The 24,769-nt window shown below is 47.2% G+C and overlaps 1 protein-coding gene across 1 annotated transcript; it reads right to left on the bottom strand.

The window, feature by feature from the left end:
- Nucleotides 1–677: 677 nt before the first annotated feature.
- LOC125940903 (uncharacterized) lies at nucleotides 678–23,294 on the bottom strand. Its single transcript, XM_049657561.1, has 5 exons — nucleotides 23,171–23,294; nucleotides 16,556–16,691; nucleotides 15,230–15,369; nucleotides 4,019–4,124; nucleotides 678–1,211 (listed from the first exon to the last, which is right to left on the bottom strand). The coding sequence occupies exons 1-5, from the start codon at nucleotides 23,238–23,240 to the stop codon at nucleotides 905–907; spliced, it is 759 nt and encodes a 252-aa protein (XP_049513518.1). The 5' UTR covers nucleotides 23,241–23,294; the 3' UTR covers nucleotides 678–904.
- Nucleotides 23,295–24,769: the final 1,475 nt, after the last annotated feature.

The raw sequence follows: 24,769 nt of genomic DNA, 5'->3' as shown, positions 1-24,769 counted from the left end.
CCCTGTAACCATAGGCTGCGCTTACATAAATGCGACAGCAGGGCTTTGCTTTATCTCAACGCTTTCTCCGCAGTTTCTCGAAGCCTCCAAGGCCCGTAGTAAGGGCGTACAGCTTGATAATTATTCAACCACGCCGAATCGTCTTCTTGAATCTTCTTCTCAGTATACAATCATTACGCACCACACTAGAGCGGAGTAGTAAATTAATGATTCCGTTTGCAACTAGGCATTTGTAGCGTTCAGCATCGTCAACGTATTCGGAGTGCAAACGCAGGACTAGCTGGTTTAATTTCGCGAGATCTCCGTAGTGGAGGAGCAATGTATACGTATTTCACGGAGCACTTCAGCTACTGCGTCACACGCTTCAGAGGCGGTGCTGCAGCTACGTATATCATTATTATGTGACATTTTACTGGCTGGGGGATTGGCTTCGCTGTATAATGTTCGGTGTTCGGCGTGGGTAAAGGTTATTGTCAGTTCGCTGACGATATCATGGTCCCATCAATCATTGTAGCCTGTTTTCCTACTTGAAAAAAGAAAGGAGGTGTGCTTGCGCATGCATGAGCGATTTGCTGCAAAAGAATATTTTAGGGAGAACACAAAGCATCTAATCACTGACATCTGTCTTATATATATATATATATATATATATAATATATATAAAGAAAACACACGCATTGAAAGTTTTGGTTTTGTGTCATAGCAAAGATACAAGTTAATGAACTTTATTACGGTTCGAGATCTACAAAAACATAGTTCAAGATGAACAGATGCGAAAACTGTGGGGTTTTTTGCGCATTTTATGGCGCCGGAGGCTTGTGCCAGGTCGTGGACACGTCCGCTAAAATAAAATAGAATAGAAAGCATTCGCTATACTGGAAATAAAGGCCATAAATTATCTCGGTTACACGATATGTATCCATATTGTGACAATCAGGAGCAGGGTCGAGGCACCGAGAGACAGCACTACTGCAGCTCTGCTGCGTGATGCCGGCGTTGGGGTGGGAATTGCGTCCGTAGTGTTAAAGGGAAGTGTTTTAGGCTCCCGAGCGGCAGGTTCGACATGGGGTATGGACACACTGTCGTGGTAAAAGAGTTCCCACAACGCCAGGTTGTACGAGTTCACGATGTGATCTTTGGCGTAGTGGTGCTCTCCCTTTGAGCAGGGGGACAGAGCTTTCATGAGGCAAATACCCAGTTTCGATGAAGCTCTGCGGTGGAAAAATAAAAAAAATACTGGTTACGTGCTGATGTTTTGTGAAGACCAATCTTTTTTGTAAACGTCGTTAATTTTGTGACTACAAGTACTGTATATACAAATTCTTACTGCCGTTAGCTTGGCAATGGTAAATATTGAAGACACCCATGGTAATCTGATTAAAAACGTGTTGATCTTAGGTGCGCAGAAATATTATTACGTTTCTGTTGTCCCGCGAAAATAGATAATTGCGACATTTTTGAATGGTTCGCCACCCAAGCAGTCATCTAGTATAATCGCACGAGTGCAAACTGCGGACATGCCAAAGCTGTGGAATGTCATTACCGGATGCTATCGCTATTATCACGGTCGGCCAATTTGTTCTTTACAAATTAACCATGTAAGCATGTCTCACTTTATTTTTCCATGGCTTTTCCGTTAGTGGCCGGCACACATGCATGGCTGCGTTACCGTACAGTATCTATATTAGGTAAAAAAAGAAGAAATGCAGCGGAAGTCATTATAAAAGCATTCTATTCACACCATTACCTTCTGTTCTAATTGTATACAATGTGCTCAAAAGACAATACATTCTTTCCTAAAGCATTCGGTGACTTAAGGACGCGTCATTTAGTTTAAGAATACTTCGCAACTTTAAATCAATAGAGTTTTTGTATCACGGGAATCGAAGAGATGCTTCCAGTTTTCATTCTAATACTCAGCTACCCGCAGCAACTACACTATGCGATCACAGGTGAATCAGCGGCTAGAACGATATGATGCTCAGTACAAAGTCGCCAGTTTGATTCCCAGCCATGGGGCCGCATTCGTGCAATGTCAAATACGAAAACGCTCATGTACTATAATTTAATAGCAGGATGAATAATCTAACGGGATCAAAAGTTTACCTGAGCCCTCCACTGCGGCAATTCCAGAGCCAGTGGGTTGCTTTGAAGCGTCAAACGCAAATTTATGTTCAGTTTGAAAGCATTTTACACTACAATAGTGGGAAAAACGTTTAGTTAAGAAGCATAATGTATTGTTGGGTTTAGGTACGCACGCAAAAAGTAAGCGATAAGATATACTGAGAGAAATCAACGTTTCAAGAAGAATTGAGTGAATAATTGGTAAAGTAGGTCGTGAGTGTATACGCAGATACGTGTAGAGAATAACAGGACAAGGTCATGTGTACAGCGCTCCTTCTAAGGGATAAATTCTGAATCTCAAGTGAACGCGTGGTTGGTCGTCCTCTTTTCTTCGGGCTCATTTCTTGGCGCTTTTCCCAGTTGTTGCCAAACCAATTTGGCCTTCAGTACTTCTTATTCAGTGTCATCCCATCTATGTTTCCCAGGAAACATTTTACTGCGACTGCATTCTACACAGCTTATGCGATACATATCAATGCAGACAAATATGCAATGCTCCATTTATTACCGAATCCTAATTAAAGCAAATTATTCTCGAGGCACTACAAGTTCTGCCATGCTATCAATAAATTTTCTAATTTTGTGTCATGGTAATACAGGATACAACAAAAATCGACTTTCTTGAGCACAAGCGGTTCGTAAGCATTCATACCTCAGGGAAGTAATTACAGATTTTTCATTTCATTTTCATTTCATTTCATGGAGAAAATAAATGAAATGAACTGAAAAATCTACGGCAGCACTCACCTCATGATGACTTTCGGTGGTAATGCGATTATCATTCTAGCAATCTAGCGACAAACATATTTCTGAAGTCAAGTTTCTCTCACATCTGTAGGGGTTGTTCTGAGACTACCGTTGCTTCAGGTTTGCCCGTCGCACTCCGGTATTGTCGCACTTTGCTATGACACTCGCTTGCCAAGGTACCCCGTGAGCATAATGGCATCACGATAAAGTGAACGACGACGGAATGCCGAACAGGGAATGACGTTGATGGTGTTAAAAAGACAATATGACGACGGCATGGCGACAAGGAGATGATGATTCTTAAGTGAGGACGATGGCACGCGTATAACCATGATAGCATGACGACAATGACACGACGACACGTTGACACGAGGACGGGCGTATTACGATGATGGGATCGCGGGATCAAATCCCGGCCGCGGCGGCCGCATTTCGATGGAGGCGAAATGCAAAAACGCCCGTGTGCTTGCGTTGTAGTGCACGTTAAAGAACCCCAGGTGGTCAAAATTTTCCGGAGCCCTTCACTACGGCGTGCCTCATAATCAGAACTGGTTTTGGCACGTAAAACCCCAGAAAGAAAGAAGAAAAAAAGATTACGACGATGGCGTAACGACGGCGGTATGATGAAGACCAGATGTCAAACCTGGAGGCATGATGATGCCACAGCGGCTTGAGGTCTATGATATGACAAAGAATGCAATTGCGACGATTGTATCACGGTGACGCAATGACGATAATGGCATGAAAACGGCATGAGGACAATTAAACGACGATGACTGTATCACCAAGTCTGTGTAACAACAACGGCATGACGACGAAGGCATGACGTAAGTCGAATGACGAGGTCGCAGTGACGCCGATCATTACGGCATCACGACCGCGAGCACAACATACCTTATGACCCAAGCTGCTACACAACTTGGGCAACCAGTTCCGCATCAGAGAACACGAAGTTATATTGGCTCTAAATGGCTGAAACAGGCAAAGAATACTAATCTCAATAATATTCGCACATGTGAGCATTCATGTGTTAGTTACATATGGCTTGCACTAACACTAGTCACGGGAGCCTAAAGGAACTAAACCACTGTAATATCCGTCGGCTACCAATTGCCCAAAAGACTATTCTTCAGTTCAGCCCACTTACTTGAGGTTATTACGGGCGTTCTGGACAGTGGGTGCCATATTCAGGCTCACACGGCAATGTTGCAGCAAAGAAGTCGAGCCGATGCACGAGTTCAATGTGGCCAGTCCTGTTGGAGAGGATACAAAATCTTTCTAATTCGAGTCGACATTAGGTTCTGGCGGTTGATCCAAACTAAATGTTTTGAATAAAATGACACGAAAATAAAGTAATTTTCTACCAAAGATTGCTCTGCTAAAAGAAAACGTTTTAAACTAAAGCTCAGACATCACGCGCGGGAACGCGCAGCTTTGCTGATTCACCTACATCGATTTTTATAGCGTGATGGGTTCCTTCACGGAATGTTCGTGAGCCTTCCTAGCAGCTTCATGGGCATGTTCGTTGCCCAGTAATGCCACAGTGGCTGGAGGTCATCGAAAAGTGATGTCATATCCTTTATCTGCTAGTTGGTGATACAGTAGGGGGGACATGGAGGTTTGCGGCCTGCTCGTCTGCCCCACCTGGACACGTCCCTCCGACTGCGCATACCATCTTGAAGATCCCGAACCGAGACAACTGGGCAGGTCTAACGTAAAACTATTCCACTCTGTTTTTTATTCCCAATCGGCTATTAGCCCACGGTGTTTCGGGATCTCATATGGGCGTGGCGCCCACCCATATAGGCTGGACTCGAACCATTCTGCCCTATCACGAAAGGTTACTGGCCGATTTGGAATAAACCCAGATTTGAACAGTTTTACGTCATACCGACCATGGTCTCTGCCGACTGTGGCTTGAAGTACATTTTATGGATGCATTTGCTTGCCGCATCGGAATGACTGACAGTGCTGCCTGTGACAGCTGGGGCAACGAAGAAACCATCGAGCATGTCCTGTGTTATTGTCCTCGTTGCAGCTCCCAGGGGCCGTCGCTCATGACGTTGTTGGCACGCCTCGACGACCAACCGCTTTAGCAGCAAGCAATCTAGCAGTGCCAGCTGATGTTGCCTTCGCACCAGAAGGCGACGAAGATGCTACTGAAGTTCCTCCGGTCATGTGACCTGTTTGAACGACTGTGATACTTCGCGTTCCTTTGTGTGTCCTAGTGTTATTTTTGTTCCCCCTCAACTTTATCTGTGTGCGCCCTTTTTCTTTCTCTTTATGTCTCCCCTTGGCGTTTCTACAGTGCAAAGTAGCAGACTGGATATCTACCTTCCTGTTAACCCCCTGGCCTTTCGCATCTCATTTATCTCTCTCACCAAGGCTCAGGCTCATAATAAAATATTTTTCTTTACTTTTTATATATTGAGACGAATAATTATTTTCCTTTGGTTGCTACATACACAGTTGAAGGCGCCAAAGTAACGGGTCCTGATGGTATTACCTAAATAAGGTTTGCACGTTAAAATACGTTACGTGTTTAGTCGGTCCAATATGATTGGGTCGGTAGTGCTGTGCGCGGCGTTGGGATGAAATGCGCTTCGCAAAAAGACAAGAAAGGTGCATCTCTGGGTGTTTGTTCATGAAAGCCTAAACTTTGAAGGGTATTTTGTGTTGATCAGGTGTAATGTAGGCCAATTTTTTTTCCACACGTGAAATATATTTCACGTCTGAGGCAGAGTCTGCATCACGAGACAGAACAAAATTGGCACAGCAATATTAACACAATAATCAGTTCTGTTTTTCTGCGGATGCAGTGACGCTTAATCATTAAAAAATAAATAAAAAGGTACGAAGCACAATTATGTGGCACCTAGAGAGAAACTTGTGCGCAAGGCCTACGTTGACGATGATGACATTGTGCTGTTCAGCAACACTGGAGAGGAATTAAAAGAAATGATTGAGAACCTTAATCGAGAAAGAGTATGAGTGGAGTTGAAGATTAATACGGAGAAGACAAAGATAATGTTCAATATCCTGGCAAGGGAACATCAATTCAGGATCGCCGGTGAGCCTCTAGAGTCTGTACAAGAGTATGTTTATTTAGGTAAGTTACTCACAGCGAACCCTGATCGTGAGAAGGAAATTTACAGAAGAATAGAAATGGGTTGGAGTGGATACGGCAGGCATTATCAAATCCTCACACGGAGCTTACTACTGCTGTTAAGGAGAGAAGTGTACAATCATTACATTCTACCAGTGATAACATATGGGGCAGAAACTTAGAGGTCAACAAAAAGCTCCAGAAAAAGTTAAGGACGGCACAAAGTGCGATGCAAGGAAAAATGTTAGGGCTAACGGTAAGAGACAGGAAAAGAGCGGTGCGGATCAGTGAGCAAACGGGCAGGCGCGTAGCCAAGGGGGGGGGGGGGGCTGATGGGGCTGCAGCCCCCCCCCCCCCCCCCCCCCCCCCGAAGTGTTTTCGCGCCGGCATGCACCGCCGACCTAAACTACCACCGACGCCGGGAATCATTCTGGATTTTGCCTACAATGTCTTTCACGCTCGAAAAGACATTTCGGCACGAACATTGCGAACTCGGGCTGGATTTCGTAGCAACGCCCTTGCACCTGGAGTCACGTACCGCAAGGAGCCCCATCCTAGCACAAGCTTTCAAGGGCTTTTCGATAGCGGGCGGGCGCGTTGCGGCATCTCGCAGCGGCTGCGCAATCTACGGAGCGCATGGATTTCAATTCCGAAACTTTATGGGTATAAAGTTCTGATAAACTTTTGACGCGAAAGGTGCACTGACATTTACAAAGGTCTGCTTTAAAAGATTTTGAATTCTGGAACTTTATGGGGTTAATGCTGTTATAAACTTGGACAAACATACATGCACGGGAGCCCTCGTGTCCAAGCCGTTCCAGAAATGAAAGCACGCGCTCGCAATCTTGCACACACACGAACATACTAAATATTACCGTCACTGCGAGCTAGCAGCTGATAATTTTCTCCAAACATTTTCAGGAAGCATGCCCAATGTGATCGATCAGCTGGATCAGGGCAGGCAAAGTAAAATATGAGAAAACAGGAGAAATGAAATGGCCTATCATTGAGGAAATTCTTTTTGCGGGCTACAAGCTCTGGCTCTCCGTGGCCACAGGGACAGTGGCCCTATAGATTTAAGCATAGCCCCCGCTGAAAATAAAGGTATTTTCAGAGCGCTTCTTCGCATGCGAGCTGATTGTGGAGATACATATCTGAAGAACCATTTGCAAAGTTGCCTCGTATTTAAGCCCAGATGCACAAAACCAAATTACAGAAATTTGTGCCGAAATTATCAAAGAAAGCCTAGTTGCAAAAGCAGGCTGCTTCTCCATACTTCCTGACGAAACGACGGACATCGCTGGAATCGAACAGCCTACTGTTTGTGCAAGGTACCTAAACAAGCATACCAACGACATCGAGGGAGTGTTTTAGGTTTTAGCACCGGAATAGATGCCCTCTCTCTTTGCAGCTGCAGGTTCTATGTAAATGTGTACAAACTGTTCCAGATTCTAATCGCCCTTCCAGTGACCACTGCCACCGCAGAGAGAATATTTTTTTAACAAGAGTTTACTAAAAAAACTACTTGCGCTTTACAATGTCTGCGGAACGCATGGTTAGACTGGTGCTTCTATACGCCCGTAGAGACGTCGGCATCAACGTGTCCGAAGTCATTGACCGCTTCGCTCAACTTCCCCGCCGAGAGAAGTTTGTCCTTTAGATAGCGAAGCAGCAAAATTCAATGCAAATAAAAAGCTCTGTTCCTTCATTTCCATAAGCTCGTAATTATGAAAACGTATGACTGTTCGTTAGCTTTTAAAACCGCAGAAATGTTAGCCGTTTATTCTAGCAGTTAGCATCATGATCAAAATTATCATGCGAATACGAAAATTACGAGGACATCAATAACCAATTTTGACCGACCTTGCTCATTGAAAGCCTGGCCCACGCGGCGTTTGCCAAAAACACACTGGGATATGGGGTAGTTCAACTTGCCGCATCATCTGTGGCTTTCCTTTGTCCTGTTCTTTCCTTTTTAGCTACCTGCTTTTATTTCTTTTTTTGCAACGAAGCAAAACCCTCCTTAAATTTTGGGTGCAGAGTAATTGTTGCCGCTGTGCAGGCAGTTAAATTACAAATGTTCGTACTGATTTCTGTATTATTCCTCTATTATTCTACCTGTATGGTGCTGTCGCGACCGCTGCATGGCCCGAGAACATATCATGATTTCTGCGATCATAGGTTTGTTCTTGCCTAGATCATGTGTGTTTCTGTGCGCAAAAATTACTAGCTGTGACGGCGCAACATGCTTATTTGTCTTGTTTGACGCATTATATACAGTGACGTTTGCTTAAATACGTAGATTTATTGGAGACTTAGACGTATATTTAAATATCTTGTTGCGAGGCGTTGTGTATACAAGCAGTGAACTTTGTTTCCAGCGACTATTTTTTGCCCTTTTACGACTTGTATCTTCGCATTCGTATATTCCATTCTATCTTCGCATTTCTAATGTATATTTTGCAGAACTTCTGCTTTTATGTGACTGCCACAGATACGGAGATGAGAGGATTGCCCTTCGAACGCTTTGGGGCACTTAGACGACAGGCCTTTTACGGAGGAAAAGATGTTGGGCGCGTGGCCTCGTGCGTCTTCTATGTGCAGGGCTACAAAGGTGCTGCTGCGTTTTTTGAAGTGCACAAGCCTGTATGACCGCCTGTGACGAAACTCAGCGATGAACGCTTAACTGTAAATTTTCAACGTGTGAACTGTGAACTTCTCTCTTCCTTCTCTTTCAATCCCTTTTCCCCCTTCCCCAGTGCAGGGTAGCCTACCGGGCTCAGCATGGTTAACCTCCCGGCCTTTCCCTTATGACTTCTCTCTCTCTCCTACTTTTTATTTGTACTCATCGTTGCGAGTATAATATCGGTGTAATTACAATACACGACCGGTAACAGCTGCTCCTGCGCAATCAATTGCAACGAGGGACAGCGTCATTGAGGTTTTTCTCCTGGCCGCCGTTGCATATGTGCAAAAATGTAAACAAGGTTCTTGAATGACGAAGATTCATCAAAATATTTGTCCTCAACTTATTCATTTCATGGCCTTTACGTTCTTCATATCAGCTGTTAACACTGCTTTGCTTGTTTCGAACTGATATTTTCTTTACTTATTAAATAGACAATAAAAAAACGCGGCCGCATTGATATCAGTTATTTCTGCCAGAATTTTTGGGACACACGAATATATTCTTTCATGAAAAAATACATATTTCACTTGAAAGTGCGTAGCGTTCAATAATTCCTTGGCAGCATTTAATATACAATGGCATTGGAAATGCAGTTATTATTCATGTATTTGATCCCTCGACAAATTCTATAAGGAGGAGGCCGCGCTGCAACCTGAGCCCCCCACGAACAAAATTTCTGGCTACGCCACTGCAAACGGGGATAGCCGATATTAAGGTTGTGGAAGGGGGTTTATTAACATTGGACGTCAGGCGGAAGGGTTGCGCGACGGGCAGAAAGACAGTCTCAGCCGGCGTCAACAGCTCGCGATCTGCGCTCGCACCTCTAGCCAAGACAGTGTCCCACTGCCGCGTGCGTTGCTTCACTACACTACACTACAGTACCTCGGAGGCGAAGGGGAGTCATCCTGGCGACTCAAGGCGACGTGAGAATAAGGGGGTCATGATATGGCTTGAGGCGGCTCACGTGGACCACCTGGCGGCCAAGACGACGCTTGTCGGAGGTTGGGTTGACCGGCTCAATAACATAGGTGACGGAAGATAGGCACTCGATGAGTCGATAAGGGCCTTGGTACTTGGAGATAAACTTGGTAGTCAGGCCAGGGGAATGAAACGGCATGCGGAGCCATACAAGGAACCGACGGCGAAAGCTTGTTCAGTCAGATTGTGGTCATGGCGATCTTTCTGGAGGGCTTGGTTGTCCAAAGTAAATGAGCGGGCCAGCTGACGACACTCTTCAGCATATTGAGCCATTTCAGAAACTGGGTTGAATTCGGAGACATCAGGACGATACGGCAAAATGGTGTCGAGTGTGGTGCATGGTTCGCGGCCATATAAAAGAAAGAACGGGGAAAATCTGGTGGTTGACTGTGTCGCGCTATTATACGCGTAAGTAACGAACGGAAGAACGACATCCCAGTTAGAGTGGTAAGAGTGGTACATGAACAGCATGTCTCCCAGCGTGCAGTTAAAGCGCTCTGTTAGTCCGTTGGTTTGTGGGTGGTAGGCTGTAGATGTGCGGCGAACTGTACGGCATGAACGAAGGAGCTCCTGAAAGACATCAGATAAAAACACACGCCCTCTGTCGCTCAGTAGCTCGCGTGGTGCGCCATCGCGCAGGACGAAATGACGTAAGATGAAGTTCGCAACGTGACGAGCCCCCGCCAAAGGAAGCGCGGCTGTTTCCGCATACCTCGTTAGGTGGTCCACTGCGACAATGCCCATATGTTACCAGCGACAGAGGAGGGAAGTGGGCCATAAAGATCGATTCCGACGCCGTCGAAGGGGCGTGCAGGAGACCAGGCGAATGGGGAAACGGTTTCCGTCGTTGACACGATTGGCAAGACCGAATGCATTTGCGGACATATGTGTATAGTCCACGCTAGTAATAACGTTGGCGGAGCCGCTCATAGTTTTCAGCGCACCAGCGTGAGCATGTTGGGGGTCAGTCTGAAAGTATGCACAGACATCGACCGCATGTGGCTAGGGATCACGAGGAGCCACTTACGGCCATCCGGTCGATAGTTGCGACGATATAATAGTTCGTCCTGTATTGAGAAATGCGTGGCTTGGCGGCGAAGTGCACGTGGGTGTGCAGAAGTTGGTGGAGCGCAAAGAACATTCAGGAGAGAGGCGATCCAGGGGTCATTTCGCTGTTCAGATGTCATGTCTATGGAGGTAAGAGCAGCCAAGGGGAGCAGCCAAGGGAAAGGCACCAGTTGAATGCGGCTCTTCAGTCGAGTTCACAGGAGATGGGGAGAGCGCATCCGCGTCAGAGTGCCTTCGCCTCGATCGGTACACGACGCGAATGTCAAATTCTTGCAGGCGAAGAGCCCAACGCCCAAGGTGACAAGAAAAATCCTTCAGGGAAGCTAACCAACACAGAGCGTGATGGTCAGTCACCACGTCGAAAGTGTGGCCGTATAAGTATTAACGAAACTTGCTTATTGCCCACACAATAGCGAGACACTCTTTTTCAGTGACCGAGTAGTTGGATTCCGCCTTGGTGAGGGCACGGCTAGCATAAGCTACAGAATACTCGGAAAAGCCTGGTTTGCGTTGCGCGAGTACTGCACCAAGACCAACAGCGCTGGCGTCCGTGTGTACTTCGGTCGGCGCAGTCGGGTCGCAATGGCGCAGAATGGGTGGTGAGGTAAGCGGATGCCGTAATGTAGTGAAGGCGTCATCGCAGGCGTGAGTTCAATTTGAAAGGTCACCGAGGCCTGCAAGTAGCTTCGTAAGCGGTGCCATGATGGAGGCAAAGTTCCGGACAAAGCGACGAAAATACGAGCATAAGCCCACAAAGCTGCGGAGTTCTTTTACGGCAGTCAGCTTAGCAAACTCCTCAACGGCGGGAAGATTCTCAGGATCAAGAATAATGCCGTGTTTTGAGACTACATGACCCAGTATGGTGAGCTGGCGAGCCCCGAAGTGACACTTCTTCAGGTTGAACTGAAGGCTTGCATTGGTAAGGCACTGAAGAATCATGCGCAGGCGGGCGAGAGGTGTAGCGAAATCGGGGGCGAACACGACGACATCAAGGTACAACGGACAGATCTGCCATTTTAGACCGCGTAAAATGCCGTCCATCATTCGTTCGAATGTTGCAGGAGCATTGCAAAGGCCCAATGGCATGACTGTGAATTCGTATAGGTCAACTGGCGTGATGAACGCGGTCTTTGGACGGTCTGACTCGGCCATCGGGACTTGCCAATAACCCGAACGCAAGTCGAGCGAAGAGAAGAATTCGGCGCCTTGTAGACAATCGAGGGCGTCGTCTATGCGCGGAAGAGAGTAAACATCTTTTCTAATAATTTTGTTGAGACGCCGGTAGTCTACGCAAAACCTAATGTAACCGTCTTTTTTCTTGTCCAGCACAAAGGGGGATGACCAAGGACTACAGGAAGGCTTGATGACTCCACGTTGAAGCATGTCGTTAACTTGCTCCGTAATTATACGATGCACCGCTGGTGATACACGCTAGGGGCGCTGGCGCAAAGGGGTGATGGTTCCGGTGTCAATTTTGTGAACAGCGGTGTTCGTTCGACATAACGATGTTTGAGGGAAGTCAAACGAACTTCTAAATTCGTTGAGAAGCATCAGAAGCTGCGCACGTTGATCCGGAGCAAGGTTACTGCCGATGGAAAGGAAAAATACGTCCAAATACACGTCATCTGACGCAGGGTGAGGTGTCAACGCGTTCTGCTCCGGCTTAGGACTGGGCTCGTAGGAATCAGTAGGCACAATAACATCATCGTCGACTGACTGAACGTGGCCAAGCGTCTCCTTACGGCGCCATGTGAGAGGGCATGAGGTAGCGTTAGAAATAAGTATTCCAGAGGCATCCTGGTGAAGTGATAGGACGGCAAATGGCAGCGACGCATCGCGGCGGCGACTGAGTAGGTCAGACGGCGTGAACAGAACTGTAGTTTCAGTAAGGGCAGCACAGTAAACAGGAGCAATGACGGTACTGAGAGGGGGAAGGTCCGTGTCCGCAGCCACGACACGCTTGTCAACACCAGGCACGGGCATATGGGGAGAAGGCACATCGCCAAATACAGACAGATCCACCTGAGCGTGAGCGCAGTCTATAACGGCGTGATGGCGCGACAAGAAATCCCACCCAAGAATCACATCATGTAAACACGAAGTCAACACAATAAACTCAATGTTGTACAGTACATCGCCAATGACGACTTTAGCCATGCATGCTGCAATCGGATGGATTCGCTGTACTCTTGCAGTACTGAGGGAAAAGGCTGTAATTTGTTGTCACTTTACGAAGAGAGCGGCAAAGTTTCTGACTAATTACGGATATTGTGGCACCAGTATCAACGAGCGCAAGAGTTCGAACACCTTCAACAAAAACTTCGACGACATTGGCGGGCGACAAGCGAGGACCTACACAGGTCGACGACGACGCAGCTCGTGCCTCCGAAGCTGCGGCAGTCAGTTTTCCGTCTCAGCGGCGGGTCGGCGACGCATAGGTGACAAAGAACGGCGGCGTGGTGAGGGTGATCGATGGGAAGCACAGGGTGGAAAGTCGGAGTCAGGCGGGGCGTCGTGCGCGTATACCTCAGGTGGCACGTCTTTGGAGCGTAGTACCGGGGCGGGAAAGAATAGTCGCGGTATCTTGGGGCAACTGATGCAGCCACGAAGCGCCTACGACAGAAGCGCCCGCAAGAGTAACATATCGGTCGGTTCCCAGGAGCGCGCCACGGATTGACGATGTGCTCCTGTGCACCAGGGAATGGCGCCCGTGACTGTTGGAGAGGTTGAGGGGCCAACACTGGCGGTCGACGTGGAGGCTTTGCAGCGGCAGCCACATAAGTCAGTGGTGCGGCAACAGGTATCGGCGGAGCGGCGGACAGCAGCACCTCGGAGACTTGCTCCTGAATAACTTGTCGGAGAGACGGCGCGAGATTGTGCGTAGGCACTTCTGGGGTCGGCAAATACGATATACACGAGAGCTGCCGTGCTACCTCCTTATGCACATATTCTTTGATTTGCGAGAGTAGCGTCTCGTGGTCACCAGCGATGGTTAAGGCGGCGAGGGAATCGTCTGTTGTCGGCCGCCGAACTAAGACGAGTTGCTTACGGAGCTCGTCAAAGCTCTGGCACAAGGTCGTAGGCTCAGCTACGGTGCGCGCGTCCTTTACCAGCAGCATTTGAAAGGCATCGTTGTCAATGCCTTTCAAGATGTGTTTAATCTGCTCTTGCTCAGGCATGGACGGATTCAGGCGCTTGCACAAGTCTATGACGTCTTCGATGTAGCTGTAAAATTTTCGCCTTGCTGCTGCGCACGTCCGCGGAGGCCCTGCTCGGCTCGGAGCTTGCGCACGCCAGGGCGATTGAACACGTCTGCGAAGCGTTTCTTGAACACACTCCATGTAGCGAAGTCGGCCTCATGGTTGTGGTACCACAGGCATGCGACGTCTTTGAGATAGAATGACACATTCTGTAATTTCGACGGGTCATCCGCCTTATTGTGGCGGCTCACCTTTTCAAACGTCGCCAGCCATTCTACCACATCGTGGTCATCTCTACCACTAAAGAAGGGAGGATCGCGTTGGCGCAGCGCGCCGGTTACGAAGACCTGCGGAGATCGGACTTCGGAGTTCCATGGCTGCAGACCCCGCACCTCCACCACTTTGGAAGGGGGTTTATTAACGTTGGACGTCAGGCGGAAGGGTTGCACGACGGGCCCAAAGACAGTCTCAGCCAGCGTCAACAGCTCGCGTTCTGCGCTCGCACCTCTAGCCAAGGCAGTGTCCCACGGCCGCGTGCGTTGCTTCATCGCCACTACAGTTCACATTAAGAGTAAAAAATGGAGCTAGGCATGCCATGTAATGCATGGGATAGATAACCGGTGGGTCATCAGAGCTGCAGAATCGGCGCCAAGGGAAGCGAAGCGCAGTCGAGGACGGAAGAACACTAGGTGGCAGGGGGGAATGGGTGAAATTTGTTGCAATCCGCTAGCGCAAGACAGAGGTAATTTGATATCGCAGGGAGAGGCCTTCGTCCTAAACGATGCTATACTATGTATAAATTGTAAGAATCTAACTTTTTTGTATATTCAATTGCCTGCCACATACACTTTGTTGTTCATCTTTTTTGTTTCTATAATGTTGCACTGTCTTTCATAATGTTCCACCCCTTGAGCAATGTATGGGTAGGGGGGCCTTTGTCAGGCAGTCGAATCTACCTTGAGCCCCTACATCCCAGACAATTTATTGTCTAAATAAAACATTACAAAAAAACAAATAGGATGATGATGATGATTATTATCTCAATCATTGCACTGCTGTCAGGATTTCTATACAAATGGAAAACGTAGAACGCTCTTCACATCATCCCGCATTCTCATTTGTCGACGAAATCGACACGTTATGTGGTGTATGCGCGTAATACTCGCTTATTGAAGTTACGTAATTGAAAAGGTCAGTCGGCGTTTTCAGTGATCAGCTATTCATGATTGGTCTTTCAAATAAAACAGAGTGGCGATCGTAACATACTTGCGTTACAAGTAACACAACGCTTGTGCAATGCTTACGCTCAGCTCTTACCTTCACATTTTGCCCGATCCAGAATGTCTTTCTGCACTATCCGATAGCCGTGCTCTTGCACTAGGAAGTGCTTTCGCACCTCTTCGCTGCATCCGGCATAGTATAGCGTGCACTCTGACACAAGCGGCAGCTCTTTGTACCTGATAAAAAAAGAAAAAAATGCTTTCGGAACAATTACGATGACGCGTAGTACCTCAATTGAAATTCAATAACATTTTTTAAGAGTGACTATTTATTTAGTTCGAACAGAGAAGCAAGAACTGTGACTTCTGCAGATCCCATGTACTCATATGACAAGGACTTGGGTAGGATGACTATAACTGTTATCCGGGTCTTCCTGGCTATTTGTTCGGGGCATTGCTTCTGTATGAATGAATTCAAGATCTCAAGAATGATGTGGCATCTTTCGTTTCTTTTTTTTTTCTAAATGTTAAGCAATGTTTATGCTCAGTGTTTTTTCGTTTGTTTGCCTGAGCCACATGTTCAAACATTCAGAAAAAGTGACGTTTAGACAGGCGCGACCAGGTATACATATTGTTTGCGGCCCTCTGGTCCTACTTAGAATTATCTTGTAGAAGGCTGATGCGTTAGCAATATTTTTATGAAATGTCATTGAGGTCTGTGGTTTAACATAGTCACTAATGTTGATGTCGTATAAAGCTACGATCAAGCTCTTATATCAAGATTTCACAACAAGAGCCAATAAATTCCAGAGAACAAAAATATACTTGATGAAATTACCTATATGATACGGCAATGGCAGTATGAAGGAGTGAAGTTCTCACTTGATGCACTACACTTTTGTTATTTAAACTGCATATATCGTTTCCGTCTGGGTCGATTGCGTCTGCTATCGATTGCATTTTGTCTTTCTGAACTTTTCCTAGAACTTCCTCAGATTAGAGTTATCAGAACGCTTACTTGCTACCGGCGCAAAGCGTAGTATATACAATTAGTCGTAAAAACTCCAATGCAGAAACATTCTCATTAGCTCGACATGGCAGCGACATGTGGTCACGCTTTCATAAAGTGCATCCCACTTTGTTTTATCATGTTTCACAAAATCTACATGCGAGTGCTTAGCGAAACAAGTATCATTTGTGATTGTGCACTGTGTTCATTGTTAACACCGGATTCGCGGTTTAAATTTTGTTGTTGATCGTCCTAAGGTCTCTTGACTAAGTAAAAAGCTTATAGTTGGGCTTCAAAATTAGGAATATATAGTTGATATCTGCTCTCTGAGTCACTTCGTTCTTATCCAACAACGCGTACATTAGGAACAATGCATGCAGGCTACCTGAATGGCTGCAGGCGGCATTTACTTACGCGGCACATAGCTTTGCAAGGTGCACCGGCTGCGCTGGGAGCTGGGAAACAGCGCCTCTGACCACGTACGTAACCGCTACATTCCAGTAACAGGAGGTTGCGTTGAGAACGCTGCAGAGTTTGTCTTGGCATTTGCCTATGGAGAAAATACAAAGCTATCCTGTAGATTTTGTTAAGATAGGCAAAGCAAAACAATCCACCACGGCGTCCCTCATAACCTAATGTTCAGTATACTAACCATGAAACTCATTCAATGGTTACGAGATTGTAACGCCAATGATTAGGTGTTAGCTGTGGTGTGGGCTAGTTGTTTTCGTTGTTTTCGTCTCGAGCTCACCGAATCGTTTAGGGGTCCGGCGGGCCTGCTTCGTCCTTCACATCTCCGTGTAAATTATGTCTTATAGCGTTCTCGTTTAAACTGCTCTGCTCTTCTTCGATGCTCGAGTGCTATTTGGTTTTCTGAGCATACACTGGCGCAGCTGAACGCGCAGTCCGATGTGCATTAATGCACCAAGTGAGGCAGCGCCCCCGGCGTTCACGACGTCACGATACGCAACACCATCTTGTAGGGGCAGTTTATGGTCGAGCCGCCCACACGCGTGGGGTCCTGCGAGAAATTGCACATATCGGGTGCACAAATTTTGGTCTACCATATGCAGATAGTGTGCAAGAAACGCAGTATAAGCCGAAATTTGAGCGACGCGAGAACACTTACAGGATACTGGAAATGCAATCGGTGGGTTTCGCCACCCGTGCTCGTAGAGACCGTGTTTAAACAACGAAAAAAGCTTTTTCAATGCGTATTTACAGGACGGAAAGAAGACTGCGACAGAACAGAGTGCACACTAACCACCAAGTTTATTGCTCAAATGGCGAGAACATTTTTCACCAACCAGCCCAAGCATCTGCCCTTTTGCGTAGATTTTCTTTATATGCTCCTTGTGATGATGATGATGCTTTATTAGCATCCTTTTTGAAATGGGGCAGTGAGAAATTGTCACCTAGCCTGCTTGAGTTAAGAAGCCACGCTATACGTAGAGGCTTTTCATTCTAGCATTTTTATAAACGTTTCCCTAATTATTTTTCTCGTCCTCAACCACATGGTTCAACTCGACATCGAACACGCATGTCGACCGGCCAGGACTGGCACGGCAAGACTACCGGAATGGAATGCCTTCAGAACCGAGCTCGACGATCAGACCACCATATCGGACATCGACGCCTGGCTCAAAGAGATCCTGGTTACCGCCGAACGATTCACAAAAATCATCCAACTTGATGACGGCCACCCCGCCATAGACACCCACCTACTCCACCTCTGGGAGGTCAGAAGGGCCCTGTTCAAGAGATGGAAGAGGCTGAAACTCAACAAGCAACTCAGGAAAAGAATCGGCCTATTGACAGAACCGTCGCAAGAATATGCTGAACAGCTAGCGAGACACAACTGGCGTGCCTTCTGCGATAAGCTTCAGGGCACGCTCAGTACCAAGAAAGCGTGGCACCTGCTGCGCGCTTTCCTCGACTAGACCCCACCAAGACGCAGCAAGGGCAACACATCCGTCGATAAGCACACAACTACGACGGCTCGGAGGAAGACCTACTCCGCGAACTATGCAACAAGCTCCGCGATCCCTCCCAACCAGCGACAACCCCGCCACTCAAAGAATATGAAGGCAGACCAAACGCTGACTTGGACCGGCACTTCACACCAGCAGAGCTCCAAGCAGCCATCTCCCAACTCACGAGAAACACGAGCCCAGGCAAGGACAGGATAGTGAACAGGCACCTACGACAGCTGCCCCAACAGGCCTTGACGGCTCTCGTCCGGTAATACAAGGAGTGCTGGGACAAATGAGAGCTGCCGGCCGCGTGAAAGCACTCGGAAGTGCTCATGATACCAAAGCCCAACAAGCCCACAGCTGTCGAGAACCTGAGACCAATCTCTCTCACTTCGTGCGTTGGTAAGCTGTTTGAGCATATGGTCCACGACCGGCTCACATCACACCTCGAAGACAATCGGCACTATCCAGACACCATGTTCGGCTTCCGCCAGCTTCTTTCTACGCAAGACGTCTTTCTTCTCCTGAAGGATGACCTCATTGAACACCTCAGCAAGAATAACAAGTCGTGCGTCCTTGCCATCGACGTGAAGGGCGCATTTGACAATGTAAGCCACAAAGCAATGCTACAGTACCTCGAGGAGACCGCCTGCGGTTACAAGACCTACGGCTATGTTCGTAACTTCCTCACCGGCCGGACGGCCATGGTGGGAATATCCAACTTACGCAGTAAAGAATTCAAGCTGTCGAACAAGGGAACGCCGCAAGGCTCCGTCATGTCGCCCCTCCTATTCAACGTGGCACTCCTCAAGCTCCCCCGCCTTCTCAAAAACATCCCAGGCCTGCGTCACGCCTTCCACGCGGACGACCTCATGCTCTGGACGCGAGGAACGAGCACCGGAGAGCAAGAACGTTGCCTTCAAGAAGCAGTTGATGTTATCGAGCACTACCTTGATAGCTGCGGCCTCCACTGAGCTACTCGTACTCAAGGCACGCACGAGGGGAAGACCTCCCACCTGCGAAGCGCCAGACCCGTGCGTCACGCTCAACGGGATCCAAATACCGAAGGTCGCCTCGCGTCGAGTACTCGGCTTGCACCTGCACCGAGACAGATCAGGAGTCGCCACGCTCCCACGTCTCCAAAGCACAATCTCCCAACTCATACACCTCGTAAGCAGGGTAGCCAATCGACGCAGTGGCCTCAAGGAGCAAGACACCCTCAGATTCGTTCAAGCTCTACTGACCAGCAGAATAACGTACGCAACCCCGTACCTGGCTCTCAAGAATTGCGAAGTCGACAAGCTGAATGTCATCATCCGCAAAGCTACGAAGCTCGCCAGGGGCCTACCACCCATGGCATCTACCACCCGACTTCTCAAAATGGGTGTTCATAACACCTGGCAAGAGCTGGTGGAAGCCCAGAAGACCAACAAACTCGAGAGGCTGAAGCTCACGCCGACGGGCCGATCGGTCCTTGCGCGCCTCGGCTACGGAGAATGCTACATCGCTGAGGCCTACCGCAAGGTCAAGATACCGCCATGCATAAGAAATTCCCTGAGCATCGACATACTACCGCGCAGCATGCATCACGACTATCATCGGTGACGCCGGCTCGCTCAAGTCGATGCCATCCGAAGACGGCACAAGCATGATCCAAATGCTCGCTACGTAGATGCGTAGAAATACCCGGGCAAAACCACTTACGCCCTGAGTGTGGTTGACTCGAGAGGGAAAGAACTGGTATCCACCACCGTCAGGGTGCGGAACTCGGAGACCGCGGAAGAAGCGGCGATTGCCCTCGCTACCACCACGAGCACGAACGTGGTCGTAGTCTTCACAGACTCCCAATCCGCAGTACGCAATTACACGAGAGGCCGAATATCGGTGGAAGCAGTCAAAATTCTGAAGAAGCACTCCGCTTCCGTACACCTGCATTACGTGGGTACCAGGGCCCGAGGGGCTCGAAGGAAACGAAGCGGCACACGCCGCGGCCCGCGATCACGTCAACCGGGCCACTCTCGCCGCCTCGCGAGACCCCCGACCGCCTGGTGACGCAGCGGAAGCGGCGACAATAGCCCCCACGTATAACGCCATCCTCCAACACTACTGCCTGGGACGCAGGGTGTACCCGCCACCTCACCTAAAACTGACCAAAGAGGAAAGCACCGCATTACGAAGACTGCAGAGCAACACGTACACCCAATGGATCCTCATGCATCGCATCCTCCCGACACTACACACCTACAACTGCCCGATCTGCGTCGTGCCAGACACTATGGCTCATTTACTACTCGAGTTCCCGTGGCGCCCCGAAGACCCCATTACCAAGCATACAACGACCGAAGACGTGAACCTCCTCGACGAGACGTGGGAGGCCAAGATCTCCACCCCGGCACTGGACGACCAACGACGTGTTGTCGCCAGAGCCCGGTATGCTATCGCGGCCAGAGGATTCCTGGAATCAGGTACCCTCCCACCTCGGGAACCCTGTCTCGACAATTAAAGTTTATTTCATCATCATCTACATCCTCAAAACTTCTCCATCTACGTTGCACCGCTACCTATGCTTGCAAGAGATCATGTTGTATAAATTTTTTACGGGTAGTTTTCTATCGGTCTCAGTGGGAGAATTCCTTCGCATTCCATTAAGATGTGCTGAGTGGTCTCCGGTTTTTTGCTGCGTATGCACATGCCTCCTTATGTAGCGAGTATTGATTCCGGTATATTTTTGTCCTTAGGCAACCAGTTCGAGCCTCAAATAGCAAGGAACTGCCTATTTGTGTTATCGTACAGATCTTCCCTTCTGATTTCTTCTCGTTCTTGCAAATCTCCGTGGTCTTTTTTGTCTCCATTCATTGCATCCAGTTCATTGTCACTATTTCCCTAACTTTCTTTTGAGCCGAAAGCCTTATGTGGCTCTTGGGTCAAAAAATCCGAGGTCCGGCGTTATCGAAATTTCACTGTCCGGTGTTATGGCACCAAAACTTCAATGGCACCAAAATTGATGGAAATCGTACCCAAGACCATTGGTGCGAGTTGAACCCACGACCTTTGGTGTTAATTAAGGCGAAGTATTTAAGGTACAGTTAATTAAGATGTAGTTATTTAAGGCACCGAAGCCCACAACCTTTGGTGGGAGAAAACAAGTAATAGAAAGTAACAACAGATTCGTATGCGAATGTCAAGTAATTTGTTGAATATCTTGTGAGCACACAGAGTTTCGCCTTCATTCTTTTTAGCATACGCTGAAGTCACTGTCAACTTCTTTTTTTATGACTCCTGGTTGTCTATTTACACTTTCAGTTATCCTGTACTTGGTTGCCAACTTCGTCGACCTCTTCTTCCGTTCTGTGTCCGCGTTTTTCTAGTACATATGCGTGTGCACTTTACCCACTCATTTATTTGTGATGCGCTCGGATAGTCGTCGAAGATAGAAGTCATGCTCAAGCATACAACTGCTCATGTACAGTTAAGCGTCGCGCCAGAAGGGACCATGTTAAAAAATCCGGTGATTGACGCCCATCATAGAGCCCAGGCAAGCCATTTTTGTTAGCAGGATTTCGCGCTACAGCACGGAAGACGAGTGAGCTCGAACGTATAAACTCGACACACAAATGGCTCATTTGCTGCTACTTTTAATGCGATTAGCATTCTTAGCGTACTCTCGCACTTACCGTAGGCTATCGTCTGTCTGTCTGACTGGGTAGGCGCCGCTCTTCAATGAGCTTCTTTGATGTCAACTTAGGTAACTGGCTATGCGCCCACTGGTAATGCGCCCTCTCCACTGAACCACGCTGACGCGAACTTGGGTAAATATCTGCCACTTCGTATATGCTGCTCTTCAGTGGCAAACAAATCATTTAAAATATATACGGTGATGCGTGCAATTGAACTAGCGTCATATATTAGCCGACTAACGAGTCTGAATGCATATTCACACAAGCGCCACCTGCACACCTTGTGGCGGGACCGCTGAATCAGGCAGCATGTCGAGAAGGACGCGCGGCAGAGGTGACCGGCTTATACAGGCCGCATACGTGTGGTGGTTGCAACACGGTGTGTAGCTACATTTCTTCAATGCTAATGGCATTAACGTTGACATTCTTAGTGAGATGAATTCTGTGACAATTATTCATTGATCTATCTGCACGCGAATATATTCTGCTGCAGGTACATAAAAAAGACAAAGCTGATACGCATGAGTGCACAGGGAAGACGAATAAAACTAACAACAAAACTAAAGTGAGACAAGTCAAATAATAAAGTTAAATCATCTCGAACTCACGCATCGACCTGTGCTATGTGCCACTCACATGAAAACCCAATATGTCATTGACAATGCCACCGAAGGTTTAGTCACAGTCATTTACTGTTTCCTTTATTTCGCGTGGTTCACTTATATAGCTGTATTCTGCGCACTTCATCGGGGTGGACCTTCGTGTTTCGCGCAAATGTCCCATGGGCTATGATAAAATATAAGATGGCGTGAACGAATTAAGAGGCAGTGTTGATATTCCATTCAATAGCCCGTCAGTGTTTTACCGAAAACAATTTTTCACTCTAGTGTCTCAGCCTGTACGAATTTTGAACAATGGCCGAGGCCATAGTCACCACATACGAAACTTTCGCTCTGCTAAGACTCACTGTTCTGTCAATTTTAAATGAAATTAACGCGGGTGAAGCATGAGGGCAGCAATTTTTTCTGTAAGGTTTTATCTTGTTAATGTATAGATTATATGTGAAATAGAGCCTACATTTAGTTACAAGAACCCTTGCCGGACAAGAAATCCGATGCGCAACGCGTCGAATGCGATGTCTGCAGAACACCACCCCCACTTCACTAGCCTAGACACACGAGAAATATGCATGATATTCAAAGACTGTACAACGTGTGCAGACTCAAACAGCTGGCTCTTGATTTAGATATATTCATTTTTGACGCCTGAAATTCACACGGATGTCGCGAGTACGCGTTCACTTTAGCGTCGTGGTCTGGCAAGCGTTTAGCGCTATCACGCTATGATCAAGAAGTACGCTAATAAAAAAACGAGCTCACCTTGACCAAATACCAGCGCCACAAGCAGTACAAATCCAGCTGCAAGCTTGGTCGCGGTCGCCACTGCCATTCTTAGCAGCTGCTGTATTTGAGCATGCGCACTAGCAGATGTGGTATATCACGTTTATTTACTGCTGCCTCCGAGCTTTATACAAGCAGAAAAGTCCTGGACAGCGCGATAAGCATCGGGTCTGTTTCTGTTATTGTCATATTTTAATACAAAGTGTCTCTTGACCATGGCGTGAGCTTGTGGCATTATTTGATGCTATCAGCATGCTCCCACTAACAAATATAAAAGAAATTATTCGTCCGTATCGCAATAACCCTTTCGTCCATTCTTTATGACGAACAAATATCCGGCGACACAGAGGCCAATGTCGCGGTCAGCAGCCTAATAGACCCTGACCAATGAGCATTTAACCTGTATGCGCCGCAATGTATAAGTAGCTGTTTTTGCAAGGGATTTCTAGACTGCTGATATTTAGGGCAATACGGCTCACCGATGATATCTACATCACGTTATCTACGCATCAGCATTGTTCACCGCAATGTAATGTATATTGTTCTCGTTGAACAGTTCGTTCACACAGGCATTGATCATAATTGTCTTACGCGTCCCGATAGGCAAAGATTGCGGGAAACAGTTTGATAATTTTTTTCTGGTATACCCACTTTAGTGACTTGTTTGCACGCACTGGGCAAAAGCTATTTCAATGGTTTATATTACAATGGGTCATTATATAACGTAGTAGCAGGCAAGGCGAACGAAGAGCTTGAAGTGCCTGCTATGCCTTAGTTTTATTTTCGTGTTTTGATTCGGCAAACACTAAGGCTCCACCCAACTTCGTTTTTTCACAAGTACCCGAATTTACAAAAATGTGTTCCACTTCCCATAATTTTTTTACTATTGGTTATTGCTGAAAAAACTCTAAAGTTGTTAAATGGTACACTATTGCTCTTTATATATATTCTGCGCAAACGAATTCTAACTGCGAACGAGTCATGTTCCTAACCCTAATCTTCACCATTTCACGAATGGCCTGTGATGCTATACACCATATCAAATGCACCAACCCCGAAAAGGATGTTATTGATTAGAACATTGAAAAATTGTGTTTCTGTATATTACCGTTCTTGTTCACTTACCTGCCATATATTTGTACTGTATCCACTTCGCCAATTGGCTACGAATAACCATTCATTTGTATTACTCTACTACGTCAGCCATATTTATGAGAACACGCAGACAATGCTTCCACCCTCTTGTTTCTGTTTCACCAATGGTGTGAAACATCGGTTTGCAGCTTGAGGGCTATTTGCGGACGGTCATTTATGGTTCTTTGGAGCTCAAGGCTGTACGAAAATAATATAGCACTTGTGTTTCTTAACAGGCTAATGGTAATGGCGATGACCAGAATTTGAAATAATATATTTCTCACCACTGAAATTTAAATGCTACCTTGCGATTTTTAATGTGCATCTTATGAGACTGGGGCAATCGCAAACTGAGATTCGTGATGCATACAGTGCTTGAAGATTATTTTCACTATGCAATACTCCGATGTACGGCAAAAAAGAGCTGAAAATGAAATAACCGTC

This window comes from Dermacentor silvarum, chromosome 10, assembly GCF_013339745.2.
Source record: "Dermacentor silvarum isolate Dsil-2018 chromosome 10, BIME_Dsil_1.4, whole genome shotgun sequence".
Taxonomy (NCBI): Eukaryota; Metazoa; Arthropoda; class Arachnida; order Ixodida; family Ixodidae; genus Dermacentor; species Dermacentor silvarum.
The sequence above is the reverse complement of the archived record's forward strand: the minus strand, read 5'-3'. Positions and strand labels throughout refer to the sequence as shown.